Source organism: Triturus cristatus, chromosome 7 (genome assembly GCF_964204655.1).
Source record: "Triturus cristatus chromosome 7, aTriCri1.1, whole genome shotgun sequence".
Classification (NCBI taxonomy): Eukaryota; Metazoa; Chordata; class Amphibia; order Caudata; family Salamandridae; genus Triturus; species Triturus cristatus.
In genome coordinates, this window is record NC_140590.1 from 1,126,932,895 (window position 1) to 1,126,949,385 (window position 16,491).

Here is a 16,491-nt window from a genome sequence, read left to right on the forward strand (position 1 = left end):
TGGGGAAAAAGTGCCCAGTATGTGGAGGGCTATTGGAGAATAAACCTCATACATGTATATATTTTATTTCCATGCTCATGGTTCCCAGAGGACAAAATGACTACTGCCATTGTGTAAGAATCTTGGCCCTAGACGTCACCTGGGGGCACTTAGGATTTTAAGGAGAGATTCCTCTAGGTCGGTGGTATTTGCTGTTTCAAAATACCTTATGGTTGCCTGGATCTGGTCGTTCAAAGTGTACCCAAGCAACCAACTAGGAATTGTTAAGGTAGTTATGTAACAAGGATCAGATGAGTTCTTCTCCATTTCACTCTTAATTTAATCTGAACTGCAAGTAGATAGTTCATCATGAAATTTAACCCCTGATATTTATCCATGTATATAAGATAGATCTTTAATTCATACATATTTTAGCAGTGTTTCAACTCAGATGTATAGGTACATGTTATACACTAGCCAAGAGCCAATTTGATAAAACCCTCACAAATGGATATGGCCCACTGCTACTTTGTTATGTATACACATGTCTATTGCTTTGAACCCATATGTGGGTGTTAGACGTACTAGCCCTTTTATTCTAACACTTGCACTGAAAAATTTGAAAATTGCACATTAAGGTGCATATTTATAAAAGCGTTGTGTCACTTTTGCACCACCTATAGTGCATGACGCAGGGCTCTCATAAAGATTTATGAAGCCATGCAAAGCCACCCTGCATGGTTTTGAGTGGCCTCATAAATCATGAGTGAGGGGATGCAACTCAAATCTCTGTGTCACCATACAGTGCACCCAGAGGGTTTTCTCGCGCAACACCCATGGAATTTGACACTGCCCCATATTTACAAATTGATGTAAACCGGTCAAAGCTTCAAATCCGGAGTCCTCCCGAGATGAGGCGTAACCAGGAGAAATATGTTAATTTCTCCTAATTCTTTAGTCTTTCCATGTGTGCAGCATTCTGAAGCACATATAGAAACAAGAGAATGACTCATAGGATTGTTTTTGTGCATGAAGGTGACTCTTCCTTCACAAAAACAATCCTGCCTGCAATGGAAGCCCCCTTTCACCATGTTCAAACGGTGCATACGTTGACACTAGGCTGCCAAAATGACACCAGTGCAGGCAGAAAAGACAGGAATGCACTGTATTGCTTAAATACAGTGCATGCCTGCACTTTCACTTTGGCGTAGAGCAGTGCAGCAAGCTGCTTTGTTGCGCTGCCCTTTGTCAAAATGCCATAAATGAGGCCCTAAGTCTTTAGAATTCACAGTTATTTACTAAGTCTTTAGAATTTACTATTTGCACATCCATTTGGGTGGAAAAGATCCTGGTGAGGACACTAATTAAATCTACACTTTATTTTCAAACATCTGCACAGGCTAGTGTATAAGGTACCCCAGGAACAGCAGGATGTGTCCCGTGTTTAGTGGAAATAGAGAATCTGCTGATGGGTTATGTGAAAAATTGGGACTTTAGTGCATAATGTTTTGCACTTTGGAAATTTTGGGATGTATGTATATGGCATCTATAGTACCAATTGGTTTTGTTTGTATTTGCACTTTTATGATCTTGGATTATCGAAATAAAGTCTTATGATGATGATGAAACAGCTCAACCCATTTCGCAGCACTGCATTTTGACACCAAAGTTCAATTTTCCAACTAGCATTATAGATCGCATTCATAAGTACCCCAAGTAGTGTGTGACACTTCCATCCATTTCTGGCCTTGTAGCTCAGAACATTGTGCATCATTGGCGCTATGGGTTTGGACCTTAACATACTAGTAAAATAGTAAAATGTCAGAATAGCAGGTGTCAAACATGACCTGGTGTTGCCTAGTGGACATGCTCATTTAGTGTGATACAAGATATGGTGCATCGCAAGGGTACTCTGTTCTCAATAGATGTCTGGTGTTTTCAGATCTTGCTCTCTAACCCTATAAAGCATCACTAAGCCACGGAGGACCCAATCAACACCAGGGACACAGAGAAAGTGGGATGCATTAGCTATTTTATTACACATTATTTAGATGAGACAGCAGGACCACAGTAGAATGTTGGTCAATCACACGCATATCTGAATCTGGAAGCTGAGTCCTTGAATTAAGAGCCAGGAAAGAGAAGAATCAAGCAATTAACATTCAATTCTGTTCAGAATCTTCCAGGTGATGTAGATACCCGGCCAGGCGTTACTAAAAGGAAATTACAGAAAATAGCAAATAATTGATTTGTGTGAAATAATAGAAGTACATACATACCTAAAGAAACTACTCAATGAAACACCAACAATCTCAGCATCAGTCAGTTCTCAATGCCTCCTTCGTCAACCAGCATTTAAATTGTTGTACGTGTGTGTGTCTGTGTGTGTATTCTAACACTCCCATACCAAACCATTTTGATGCTCTTTAGAGAAAATTTAGCTAGTTTTTCTTGCTTTTATTGCACAAAACGCAGTAGTTTTAAAATATTTTTTATCATAAGGGTGATGTCAAACACATACTTTTTTCCCATTATTTCAGGTATACCAAAACTCCTTGAAGTATTGATTGTATCCAACTGCAGGCTTGTCTATGATTTTTTTCCCCTCAACTGTTAGCATACCAGTGATTTTAGACAATTACTGTCTAATCCACACTTCTAAACTTTACTACAGTACTTTTTTAAATTTGAGTCTTCATAAAAGCCCTGAAATTTCCAATTGCTCTTAAGGCCCATTGTTAGCTGTTCCTCCTTGAATGCATTTCCAAAACGTCTTGCTTTACAATTCACAATGCACATCTTAAAACAGCAAAACAACAGCATTCACTGAAATGCCGCCTTCTGAACATCATATTTAAACATTTACATCACGTTTTACTAAAGACAAACCAAACCCTACAATGCTATACTGAAATAACTGCACTCAAATAAGCCCGGGTGTAGTTCTCCGCTTCGCCCACGGAGTGTTCGTAGCGCTGCCTGCGTGCTGCCCGCTGCCCGCCTCCCGCCCGCCCTCCTTTTAAAATCAGGTAAACTATGATAAAAAAATAAAATAAAAATGCCTTACCTGCGCAGCGTCCGGGGGCTCCGTCTTCTTCGTTGACGACAACTTCTTTTCACAAATGCGCATGCGCGGACGCCCGCGCATGCGCATTTCTTGCGAGAAAAGAAGTTGTCAACGAGGAAGAGGGAGCCCCGGGACGCCGTGCTGCAGGTAAGGCATTTTATTTTATTTTTTTATCATAGTTTAACTTATTTTAAAAGGAGGGCGGGCGGGAGGCAGGCGGCGCGTAGTGGGGCTACGCGGAGCACGTGAGTGTGCATAGATTTGGCCACACTACGCGATGCTCCACGTAGCCCCACTACGCCCACTACGCCCAGGGTTACACTCAAAAGACTTGTTTCTATTTAAATTGTTTTTTTTTTTAAATATATCACAATTGCTATGTAATCCTGTTTAAAATATCCAATTAATTTACAAAATACATAACAATTGACATTTGGGCTATGTCTGCTGCCCAGATCCTCTCTGAAAGGCCTGAAAACCTAATGGTTATGTAGTACTCAAAGTTGCTTAAAAGTTAAGAGACATCGGACCTGAATACAAGTAAGGAGGAACACATTTAATGCATGCTTTTATTCATTAATTTTGCTCCACCATATTAAAACAGGTTAGGTTTTCCCACATTTAGTGTTACCCGATGTGGAAGAGCTTGACCTGATTTTTGCAGCATGTAAAACTGACCTGAAAAATATCATGAGAATTTTTCTGTAGTAGCCAAGTCACATTCCCCTTTTTCTCTATGAGGGGAAACATACATGTTGTCCCTTGTTAGAAAAAAAATCCCACCCAATCTACCCACCACCTTCAACCACTTCCCATCCCATGTGTGAGCCCCTGCATACATTTACCACCTGGTCAAAGAAATAACCCATGCAGTTGCGACTTCCATATGATGTTATAACTAAACAAATTGTCCTCAAATCGTTATTACCCATGCCATGGATCTAAACTGATTTTACTACTTTGTAATGGTGCTATGACGTGAATTTACCACGTGCTAAATCCATTCTAGTACCATATTACTCCTAATTAGTTCCACAGACTGATGTTTCATCAACACCTGCTGTTCTCCACACAAATATTCCACAGTGGCACATATATTTTCTGGCTCCACCTTAGAACATCTGTGCACTGAGCCACATGGCTGAAAAGGGCTGTAATCTTTTTTTCCGTGGCAAAGAATTCTTAGAATATAAAACGTATCTATACAAATTCAATGGTACATACACATTGGGTGCAACCAGTTCATTATAATGAAGGTATACAATAGTTGACTTTGTAAATGTGGAAGCAGTGTTTATATTCAAGGTGAATAAAACCACTAGTAACAGCGAAGCTCATTGCAGATGAAAAACAATACTCTATCAACACTATGAACATATCACCTCAATATTAGCATGTGCTTGGGAAATGCATCTAAAGTAAGTTTGGAGTAATCTTCAAGGAGACCACAAAGTTTACACTAAATGTAGATTATTGTGGATTGGGTGAGGGGATTGCTTCTTGCTCTGAATTGTTAAAGTCCAGAACTGTGTCACATCACATCCCATGGATCCAGTGACATTAATTCATACAGGCTGTATTGAAATGTGTTTTTCTTCAATCAAGTGGTACTGTGAACAGAGCTCAGCAAAGTGAAAACAATACCCGCTCCAGCTCTGGATTTAAACCAGTGAAAATGGATGCTACCTTAAACAGTGCATTGTAATACACATAGTAAAATAAAGGTTTTTTACCGGCACTCATAAGCTCTGCAGAAGGAAAAGTAAAGGAACAAGTTAGAATCAATGTCACTTCACAGACATAGATAATTTTGGAAATATGGTTAAAAGAAAGGTTTATTTTACCAAGAAGCCTCCACTGTGACCACCCTGCAAATGGAAATATTAAGAGATCAGGGTCATTGATAGAAATCCTTACTTGGTAAATCTATTATAAAACAGACACAATCTTTGTTTTCCTTACACTTCATTTGAAGAATTATTTTCATATGAAGTGTGGCTTTCAAAATGTATTCCCATCAGAGAAGCAGTTCCCAAAGTGGGACACACAGACCTATTCCTTGCAGCATAACATATCATTACACTGTTGCTGCTCTTTCATTAAACATGATACTCTTTGGTCCTCTTCCTTTCTGTATGTACTTTGTGAGAGGTTCACCAAAGCACCATTAGCACCCTTTCCCCTATCCAGCATCTCAACAGGCCTTAACAAACTTTGAATTCTGACATTTTTCTCTTTCATACTTTAAATCTCACTGATTAAGAGACCAAGAATCTGAAAGTATTCAGTATTAAACATAGAGGAGCAATTGATGTACTCTATTAGACCACACTTTATTATTCTTATTTCTTGGGGCGTTTCATCAAGCAGGGGCTGAGAAAAAGGAAGGTTCTGAAAAGTATGTTTCCCATGTTAATTCCCATTGAGTCTTAAGACATGCCTGCAGCTCGACCCACTGGACGGAAAAATGGGTGCATGAGTGTCTGAGTGGATCTGAACTGGGTTTATAAGTGTCTCAGAGGATCTGCAAGTGGATTCATGAGTGTCTGAGCACATTTGTGAGTGGGAGCGTCAGTCTCAGAGTGGGTCTGTAACTAGACTTGCGAGTGTTTGAGTAGGTCTGTCAGAGGATTAATAAATGACTCAGTGGCTCTTTGAATGGGTGTATGAGTTTTGAGTGGGTCTGTGATTGGATCCTCGACTGTTGGCTTAAGGATTTGTGATTAATCATGAAATTGTCGTGAATTAGTCGCAATCACTGATAAACAAATTAGAATTTCCTTAATTTTCACAACAACTACTTAACAGACTTACACCGGATAACTGAAAGCATGATCTGTGAATCAAAATCTACCTTCCTTCCAAACTCGGTGTAATTCTGTTGATGAAAAAACTCTCAGGATTGTTTGTGTGTAGGTAGGTGCACAAAAACTCCTCTGCATGCAACAAAGGCACCCTAGCACCATGGTGGAAAGGTGCCAGCATTGGCGCTTGGCAGACAAAACAGCACCAGTACAATGGGTTAGGATAGAATTGCGCTGTATTGGATGAATACTGTGCGTTTCCACCCTTTACCTCTGGTGTGGCGCAGCAAGGTGATTAGCTGCACAGCGCTGCATCACAAACTCTAAAAAATGGCCCTTCTACTGGATAGTCAGTCCACAACTAGAGTGAGGATCTCTTGAGCTCTTGTCCAATGAGTGTGTATTCATGTGCTACAAGAGACCTCACTCATTTGAAAAGGCCACTGGATGATGCAGTACTTGACATCAATCTTGTTTAGATGCACAACATATTATTTTAATTACATTATTTTTATTCTGTTTATAAGTGAAATGATGAACAGAGTCACTTCCACAAAGGGCCAGAATTTTGCGGACAGAGGTGAATCCATTGGTATAACAGACTACATTGCACCTACCATAGCGAGGGTCCTCTGCCCACCAGGTTTAGAGGTGTCCGTCAGCCCAGCAGGCATTTCTTAACATTGTCAAGAACTGCTATGGCAGCAGTCCCTGTTACAGTATTAAAATTATGTTACCCTTCATTAAACTTTTTACATGTTTTAGTTTTTTCAAAAAAGAAATCTCAAAGCAAAATTTTGTCTACCACATGTTGGGAGTTGTCTCCTATGCTATGGGGGTCATTTTGCAGTTGTCACTGCCACTTATTACCAAGCTTTACTTGGTGGTTAGAGACAGTGAAAACTGTCCATTTGATTCTGAATCTGGTGGGCAGTCAAATTGCCAAACTGTAGAAATTTCTCACTCCATTGGGCCGTCAGAAGAGCACATCAGTGAAGCTCCATCTCAATTTTCTAAAGCGATATAGAAAAACAGCTGTAAGGTATTCTACCAAATTTTACAAAAATATATATCTATCCCTATATCTATATGAATCTATATCTATATGTCTATATATTATCTCTCTCTCTTTGTCTCTCTCTCTCTATAAATATATGTGTGTGTGACATAAATCCTGTCTTTAGTAAAATGTATTTCAATTTCTATTTTATATAATGTATAAAATCAATTTCGATAATTTTATAAAGAAGGAATATACAGTAATTGCACAGGTAGCATATGTGTATAAGTTATGCAATTTTGTTTTGTATTTAATAAGAGAACAAAGAAAATGGAAGTATTTCTTTTCAACCTGTGCCTATGTGCGTGGTACCCATGGCAGTATAAAGTAACTTTGTAATGGTGTCTACGCTTTGTGAGCAAGGTGGTTGTACCATCGAAATGCCATAGGTTTTAGGGACGTTATAGTTAGTTGGATATTTCACTCATACAAAACCAAAGAAATTTGGCAATTATAGGTAGTAGAGCTAACTATAACTCACACCCCCGCAATTCACTGCTGATGACGTCACATACTACATCACTCATGACATGGTCAGTGACATCACTGATGACATCACTGATGCCATCACATATGACATCACTGATGACATAATCCAGTGAATGTGTGTTTCTTTAAAGTTTAAATATGTTTTATATATATATATATATATATATATATATATATATATATATATATATATATATATATATATATATATATATATATATATATATATATATATATATATATATATATATATGCTAAGGTGTATTGAAGAATGAGTGGGTGTATAAGTGTCTGAATGGATGATTTAGTAGGTGCATGACTGATTGTATAAGTGTATGTTACTGAATGCATGGGTTAGTGAGTAAAGTGTGTAAATGTCTGTATCAGTCTGTCAGTTGGTGTATAAGCGGCTGCATGGGTTGGTGAATAGCTACATGAGTGTCTATATGGGTAATTGATTGGTTGTCTAAGTATATGTATGGGTGCCTGAGTCTTTGTGTGGGTGGCGGGTGAATCTGTGCATAGATGTGTGAGTGGGTGATCAACTGGGTGTATGGATTCAAGAGTGCATCTGTGATGGACTGTATGAGTAGGTGAGTATGTGTATGGGTGTGTTGGTAAGTAAATGAATGTCTCAGTGGTACATGTGTGAGTAATTACATATGTGAAAGGTAGTATACGTGAGTGTTGGAATATATAAATGACTATAAGTGAGAGTGAGTGAATGTGAGAGTGTCTGTATGGATGTGTGCTTGTATCAGTAATTGTATAAGAGCATAAGTATGTGTTAATATCTGTTTGAGTAAGTGAGGTGGTGTGTGTATAACTGTATAGGTGAGTAAATGGGAGTGTGATTAATTATTTGCATGACTGACTAGGTGTCTGAGTAACTCTATGGGTGATTGGCAGTGTGTGAGTGTCTATATAGGTGTATGAGTGCATATGATAGTCCTGTACTGATGAGTGACTGAAAGTATGAGTGACTGTATGGGTGAGTGAGTAGATTGGTATGTAGACCTAAGAATCAGTGAGTGGGTATGTATGTATTGGTGTTGGAGTGTCTATGGTTTTGATATTGTAGTCTGTATTTTGGAGTGGGTGTATCAAAGATTTTATTAGGGTTTGAGGAGGTGCATCAGATTATCACATGGATGATGTCATCAGTGATGTCATCAGTGATGTCAATGACCATGTTATAAGTGATTTAATATGTGACATCATCATCAGTGCTTTGCGGGGCGCAAGTTATAGTTACCTCTATTAAGTATAACGGACAAATTTCTCTGGTTTTGTACGAGTAAAATGTCCAACTAACTATAACATCCCTGAAACCTATGGTTTTTTCAGTGAATTTCTAAGGTTTATTAAATGCTAATTTCTAACTATAATGTGCCTGAAACCTATGGTTTTTTCAGTGAGTTTCAAATGTTTTTTAAATGCTAATTTCTAACTATAACATCCCTGAAACCTATGGTTTATTTAGTGAATTTCAAAGGTTATTTAAATGCTAATTTCTAACTATAACCTCCCTGAGACCTATGTTTTTTTTAGTGAAAAAAATTAAATAATATATATATATATATATATATATATATATATAGAGAGAGAGAGAGAGAGAGAGAGAGAGAGAGAGAGAGAGAGAAAGAGAGAGAGAGAGAGATGTATATAAATACACATTTAGAAAATAGGAGAAGGAAAGAAATTAGATCAGAAAAATACTGCCACTTCCAGAGCCATAAAACCAGTGCAAGAGAGCCAATGGCTGAAGTTCTCTGTTTGTAGCCATGATGCCATTCAGTGTGGGGAAATGGGTCGCTGATTTCAGACACTGGCTTTGGTACCAAATGAGTCCCAGCACTTTTCTGATCATAGGCACATCCACTTGAAAATAAGAGCACTTCAGTGACAGGACTGGTGGGCCAGTTGTTCAGTTTTCCAATTTTTCCAATGGTTTCTTTCCTTCTCACCCTTTTATTGTAATTGTCTTTAGAGCACACTATAGCTCCCCAGAGAGCGCTGAAGGCTGCTTGCCTGCCATTTATTTAATCTGCAGTGCACCGCATCCTGCGAAGCCACAGCCTTTAGTCCAGGCGGCCGTCATGGTATGGTATTATCCATAATTACACTGTATTACCATTCGAAGATGGTCAACACATTGGTTCGTGGTGGCCAGGGCTTAAAATGTGGTGAAAAATGAGGTGGAGTTTCGTAAAGGAGAGTGGCCTTGGAAATTATGGGTCTGACTGATCTTCCTTTCACAACTCATTCCTATGCAGTCTGTTAGACACTTGTGCCCTTTTTCTCTTCAAATCTTTAGAAATCCCCATGTGCACATCTTACACCCTATCTCTTTCCTCTTCAACACCATCCTTTCACTCTACTCTGATTGTATACTTCTTCAGTCTCCATCACTTTACCATCCCAGCACACACATACAAATAGCCCCCACTCACCTCTAGGCACTGTATTTGCCCATATTTTGACCTTTGTTTATCTCCTTCACACAAGTTTGCAAAGAATCACAGTTATGCAACAGACATACGTGACTAATAATATTTGCTCTCTGCAGAGAGGCCAAGGATTGGATGTCCATGTATTGTGAGCACCTTTTCACCCATTTACAGCCCCTGTGAGGAACTCTCACTTTCCTCAGCCTCGACTGCAAAACTATCAATCGTAGTCCATTATAAACATACGGATGCAACTCAGCTCAAAGTTTACAATATACAGAGTATTATGCTTCAAAAAACTACAGAAACATAACATAAAAAATAACAAAAACTTGTAGTGAATGGACGATAAAGTAAAATATGTAAAATATTTAAAAAACGGGAAATAAGTTGCTGACTTCGATTACAATACCATGTTTTAAATTAATTGCCCAGAAATCGATCAGTGTTTTTGTCTGTAAAGTTAAGGGCATACCTAAAGGCCCCAGTGAGGACCCATTTCTATGTTAGCGTTTAACCACTACCAGGTCTGAGACTCAGAGTTACTCTGCCCTCTTAAAGCTCTGGTGGCAGCCATGAAGGAACTTCAAAACTATCAAACACCATGCACAAAACCATTGTAAGATGCCTACCTGCAGATAGGTTTATTTGTATTTATTGAAAGCTCATGTTTGTCCTATGTTTATTCTTTCAATTTATCTTGCATAAGTGTTGGAGTCTGTCTGGAAACTTTCTGTAGCTATATAAGGGTGGGAATGCACAAATGAGTCAATGGATGGATGAATGCATGAGCGCTAAGTTGGGCAACAGAGTGCTAGCATGATGACTTTTTGAAAGCCTAGACTCATTATTTCTTAGGAGGCAATAATTTAAAAAACAGGCGTACTAGCATCCACAATCCTTTTATTTTGTTTTTGAATTTTAGATTTCTTTGTGTTTTCCTCTTCTCTCAACGCCACCCCTATTTTAACAACCCCCCTGCGCAAACACTTCTTCCTACGTTCCTCCTCTTCTCAGCTCCCTCGCCCCTACCTCTCCCCTCTTTCACTGTGTACTCTGTGTCTCGACTTCCTTCCCCTGCCCATGCCCAGCCTCTTTCATCTTCCCCTCCCACACCGCCTCCCCTCTGCCCATCCATCCATTACCAGCAGCTGGTCCAAGAGAAGCTACTGTCTCCGGAGCTTGGCCTGGAGGGATGCTGCTGTGCCCAGACCTCCCAGAACAGCTACTGCACACCCTCACCAGCGACTGACCTTCCCTCCCCCCACCCGCCTCCCACCGGGGTACCCGGGGGAAAGTCTTCATCCACCGCCTTTGTGCGCTGCGCGGACGTCGCTCCATTTCTTATCTCTCCTGCAGCTAGCTACCTGATGACTCCAGGGGCTGGAGGCATCTTCAGCGCCACCCCCTCCCCCACTGGCACCATCCATCATCTTAGCTAGAAAGAGCCGAGAAAACACAGCCCTGGGGCACTTTCCACAACTTCCAGGTCAGAAACTGATCCTGTGGCAGACAACCACTAACTTTTAAACCATTTATATAGCGCCAACAGAACGGTATCTCAAGGCTGAGAGCTGACGTTAGCATTAAAGCACTTTGGTGCTTCGTGGGCCACCACAGAATGGCAAGTTGGCCGGATTCCAATCTGCGGTTGTATCAGCACCTCCGCAGCAGGCGCAATAACCCAGCTGGCATCCATGAACGATCTCTCCTTTGGTTAAGTCATTACTGAAATTAGTTTCATATCACATCTATAGGCAACAAATATCCACATGTTTCTGCTTTTCTTCCTATAAAGCCCTTGTCTTTACTACTTTACATAAAAAGCACTCTCCTACCTAGTGCTCAACTCCACCAAGATCCTCTACTTCCCAGCTAGATCAGCCTCCTATGCACTTGACTGACATCTTGACAACATCCAGGAACCTTGGAGTACAATTTAACGTCAAATAGAGACTGGCATCATTCTCTACAAGAACCTTAACAGAGTCATACCTTCACTGCTCAATAACGAGAACATTTTCCAATATCTCCTTTTTTATGCTAATTTGCTACTGATAAATATAGTGGTCTCCAGTAGGCTGGACCACCACAATTCCCAACTGGTGGAATTTTCACATATTCATTTTTTTCTCCCTAATCAAATTATACATTATTTCAACATGAATCTTCAACGTCTGCCAAGACACACACAATCCTCATCACACCAACATCAAGTAAGTGGACAGATGGCAGACAAATCACTTGCATGGTACAGTAAAAAGAATCCAGCCTGGTGTCTCAAGCCATGAACAGTACATCTCCATCCTACCCCTCACAATCTATGAGGCAATGCCTTCCATTACACTCAGCCAACCTTTACCTGCTTACTCAAATCCCCCTTTGCTCCTCCTAAATTCATATATTTCAAGCTCTCTGCCACTTCATTGAAACATTTATTCTAGCTTCAATCCATCACCTCCCTCACTTAGTTGAAAAACTCAAATCATGTCCACCTGGTTCAAGAATGATAATGCCAGAATAATCTCTCTCCTCTTCCCACAAATACTGCATTGCATAAATATATACCTAATGACAATCTTAGTCAACACGTCTACCAACACCTCCCACACATAAAGTTCTTTAGGGGTCCATTAAAGGATATGAGAATACTACAATGCTCATTGGTTAGCCAGAATGCCCTTATTACGTTGTTTGTCTTGTAGAGCATGTATCTGGAGGTCACCCACCTGGCTTCTATCACCACAATTTCTTTGAGTTACCGAGCAATGCTGTGTTCTGGTCTTTGGCACTGCATTTCCAACTATGCACACAACTTCTGTTAGGACAGGTATCTACTCCAGTCAACTAATGGACAAAATAAAATAAATACTCCTGCTTTCTACCACAGCAAATGTATGCGTTTCCACAATGGAACGCAGCCTGTGGAGGACACTTCTGCAGGCGCATCACCAAGAAACAGTGAAAACCCTGTAAGCAACAAACTTGCAAATGCAGAAATTCCATTGTACGCTAGTTTTTCTGTTTTCATAAGTGCACCTCAGATGCCCCTCACTCCACCTGGCCAGGTGGCTGGGCTGATATTTATTCTACTCAATAATATCCAACAATGCTGGGTTGATATGTATCAGGTCTGACATATCCCTCTCAATTACGCGTTTGTCCCCTTACCAGATACTAATGTGCGGATGTTGATTCTTACAGAACCAAAATCCACATGTCGATCAGTAAGCCTGCCGAAGTTTATTGTACAAAAACCAGAGTAGTGCCGTTAGCTGTGAAAACTCCTAAATGCAATGTGTACCGGAATAGAAATTACTGTACAATACCTCAACTGCAATACGCAACAAGTTTTTCTCTGCACACTTGCCCCTGATACACATGCAGTCTCTCTACATGCCCCCCAGACACACATGCAGTCTCTCGACATGCCCCCAGACACACATGCAGTCTCTCAACATGCCCTCCAGACACACATGCAGTTTTTACACATGCCCCCTGACACACATGCAGTCTTTACACATGCCCCCGACACAAATGCAGTCTTCACGCATGCCCCCTGACACATGCAATCTTCACACATGCCCCCTGATACACCTGCAGTCTTCACACATGCCCCCCTGACACACATGCAGTCTTCACTCATGCCCCCTAACACATATGCAGTCTTCACACATGCACCCTCTTGCTTTGAGCATGCTGAGCATTTCAGATCTCACACTCCATACTGTCAGCAGAGTAACACACAATGAGAGCAAACCCTGCAGAATGCGAAGAAGGCCCACTTAGTCTCCCATATCGCACAGATAATCATTGGCCTTGGCTGAATGAGGGCCACTGAAGGATCTGGAGGCTTCTGGAAGCTGTGCCCTTTGTACACTCCAGTCTCTTACACACATTTACACATGCTCCTCACAACTGCTGTTTCTGCAGATGTCCCACACACTTTCCCACATTATCTCCATACATACCCTAAGCACCACTACCTACACTGCCTCTACTCGTGCTTCTCTCTGTATACCCTTGTCACACACCCTCGTACTGCCTCTACCTGCCCCTAACTCCTTAAACACACTGCCTCTATACCTCCCTCATACTGCATGCACCTGCCCCTCACACACCTGTTCACACTGCCTCTACACCTCCCTCACACTGCATGCACCTGCCCCTCACACACCTGTTCACACTGCCTCTACACCTCCCTCACACTGCATGCACCTGCCCCTTGCACACCTGCTCACACTGCCTCTACACCTCCCTCACACTACATGCACCTGCCCCTCGCACACCTGCTCACACTGCCTCCACATCTCCCTCACACTGCATGTACCTGCCCTCGCACACCAGCTCACACTGCCTTTACATCTCCCTCACACTGCATGCAACTGCCCTCACACACCTGCCACAAACAGCCTTTATGTTTCCCTCACACTGCATGCACCTGCCCCTCGCACACCTGCCACAAACTGCCTCTACGTTTCCCTCACACTGCATGCACCTGCCCCTCGCACACTGCCTCTACACCTGCTCACACTCCATGCACCGGCCCCTAGCACTCACACTGCCGCTACACGTCCCTCATACTCCTCACTCTGTACGCACCTTCAACTCACACTCTTACTCATAATACCTCTACACATCCCTCATGCCCCTGCACATTCTGCCATGGCAAGCACCAGAAGCTTGCAAGCTCGGGTGACATTACCCCTCAGACTCTGGGTTATGGTAAAGCCTGTTCACATCAATCTGTACAGATAGAAGGGCGCAAACATGAAGTCATCTCCAGACAGAGGGGCACTTCTGAGAAGAAGAAGGGAGCACTGCTGCGAGCAGTCACGGTAGCCTCTGCTGCCCACCCACAGCTGTGTGCCCCACACTGCCCGCTGCCCCGCAGCCAACCCTGCCCCAGGATTTACCTGCACACTGTGATCAGGTTCTTCCACTCCACTGTCACATTCCTGCTGATGCTCTTTTTGCAGAAGAAGCTGAGGCTTAGGGAAGCCATCTCGGACCGCAGCCTTTGTTTCTGGCGCTGGTGCGCTACCTCCTCCCTGGCTGGTGGAAGGGCGTGATACCTCAGCGCTGAGAGGCAATGGCTAGCATGAGGCGGGGGCTGGAGTGGTTCACTGGTGTTTGGAGGATCCCCTGCCGAGCACTGCTTTGTGCGGGCTCCCACCCGCAGGGCAACACAGACAGGTTCTTCTCTGATGCTCCCTCTACACACCAGCTAATCCCCGGGACTTGTCAGGTGTCCCTCCTCAGCACTCAAGTGCTTTTTTCACTGTTATTACATCCAAGCATCAGGGTTGAAACACAGTTTTGAGTGAGCTACCTTTCAACAGCATTAGTGATGCACTAACCGCTCAACACATTCAGGTGCCGATTACGATCCGGTAAAAACCGCGTACGAACCGTCGGTCGGAGCGAATTCCCCGTCCGACTCGTACCCGGTCGTAAAACTTTACAAACATGGAATTACGATTCGCACGGAAACACCATTTCCGTACGAATCGTAAAAAACACCGACTGACGAAAATATACATACGAATGTGATCCGGGAATGCTGCGACGTGACGTCGGGACGCTTTCAGGCAGCGTTTCACGAACCAGGAATTACGATTCGAACCGACAGCAGTCCGGACGGCAATATTTTCACGGCACCCAAAAAGTGCCGCAAAAGCGAAGTACGGCGCGAATCGACCAGAGTAGGTGGCCCGGTACGCACCGTACCCCCCCCAGCCCCCGTAGGTATGCGCCGACCCCCCCCCAGCCCCCGTAGGTACGCGCCGACCCCCCCCCAGCCCCCGTAGGTACGCGCCGACCCCCCCTGTGTGCACACCCGTGTACGGTGCGTACCCCCCGTGTACGTTCGAGTCGTACCCCCCGTGTACGTTCGAGTCGTACCCCCACCCGTGTATGTACGGTGCGTACCCCCCCGTGTACGTTCGAGTCGTACCCCCCCGTGTACGTTCGAGTCGAACCCCCACCCATGTATGTACGGTGCGTACCCCCAGCGCTACGCGCTGGGGGTACGCACCGTACATACACGGGTGGGGGTATGACTCGAACGTACACGGGGGGGGTTCGACTCGAACGTACACGGGGGGGTACGACTCGAACGTACACGGGGGGTACGCACCGTACATACACGGGTGGGGGTACGACTCGAACTTACACGGGGGGGTTCGACTCGAACGTACACGGGGGGGTACGACTCGAACGTACACGGGGGTACGCACCGTACATACACGGGTGGGGGTACGACTCGAACGTACACGGGGGGGTTCGACTCGAACGTACACGGGGGGGTACGACTCGAACGTACACGGGGGGTACGCACCGTACATACACGGGTGGGGGTATGACTCGAACGTACACGGGGGGGTACGACTCGAACGTACACGGGGGGTACGCACCGTACACGGGTGTGCACACAGGGGGGGTCGGCGCGTACCTACGGGGGCTGGGGGGGGGGTCGGCGCGTACCTACGGGGGCTGGGGGGGGTACAGCACGTACCGGGCACCTGTTTGGACGTCTCCATGGTTGTTATGGGAGTTCGGTGCGGACGGTCTTTTCACCATACGGTTGTACATTCGGACGCCCGGGATGGATCGTGATTCCCCGGTCGGACTTCACCTTTC

At 43.3% G+C, this 16,491-nt stretch overlaps 1 protein-coding gene across 2 annotated transcripts in view; it reads right to left on the minus strand.

Annotated features, from left to right (window-relative positions):
• Window positions 1-1,994: 1,994 nt before the first annotated feature.
• Window positions 1,995-16,491, minus strand: part of LOC146811214 (uncharacterized) — a 106,540-nt gene continuing 92,043 nt past the window's right edge. Inside the window, exons 16-18 of one of the 2 annotated variants that reach the window (XM_085618253.1) lie at window positions 4,891-4,914; window positions 4,780-4,794; window positions 1,995-2,192 (exon numbers count right to left, since the gene is read on the minus strand). In XM_085618253.1, the coding sequence (XP_085474379.1) occupies window positions 4,786-4,794; window positions 4,891-4,914 (33 nt within the window). In that variant the 3' untranslated portion in view covers window positions 1,995-2,192; window positions 4,780-4,785. The remainder of the gene's footprint in view (window positions 2,193-4,779; window positions 4,795-4,890; window positions 4,915-16,491) is intronic. The other variant, XM_085618252.1, reaches the window with a different exon arrangement.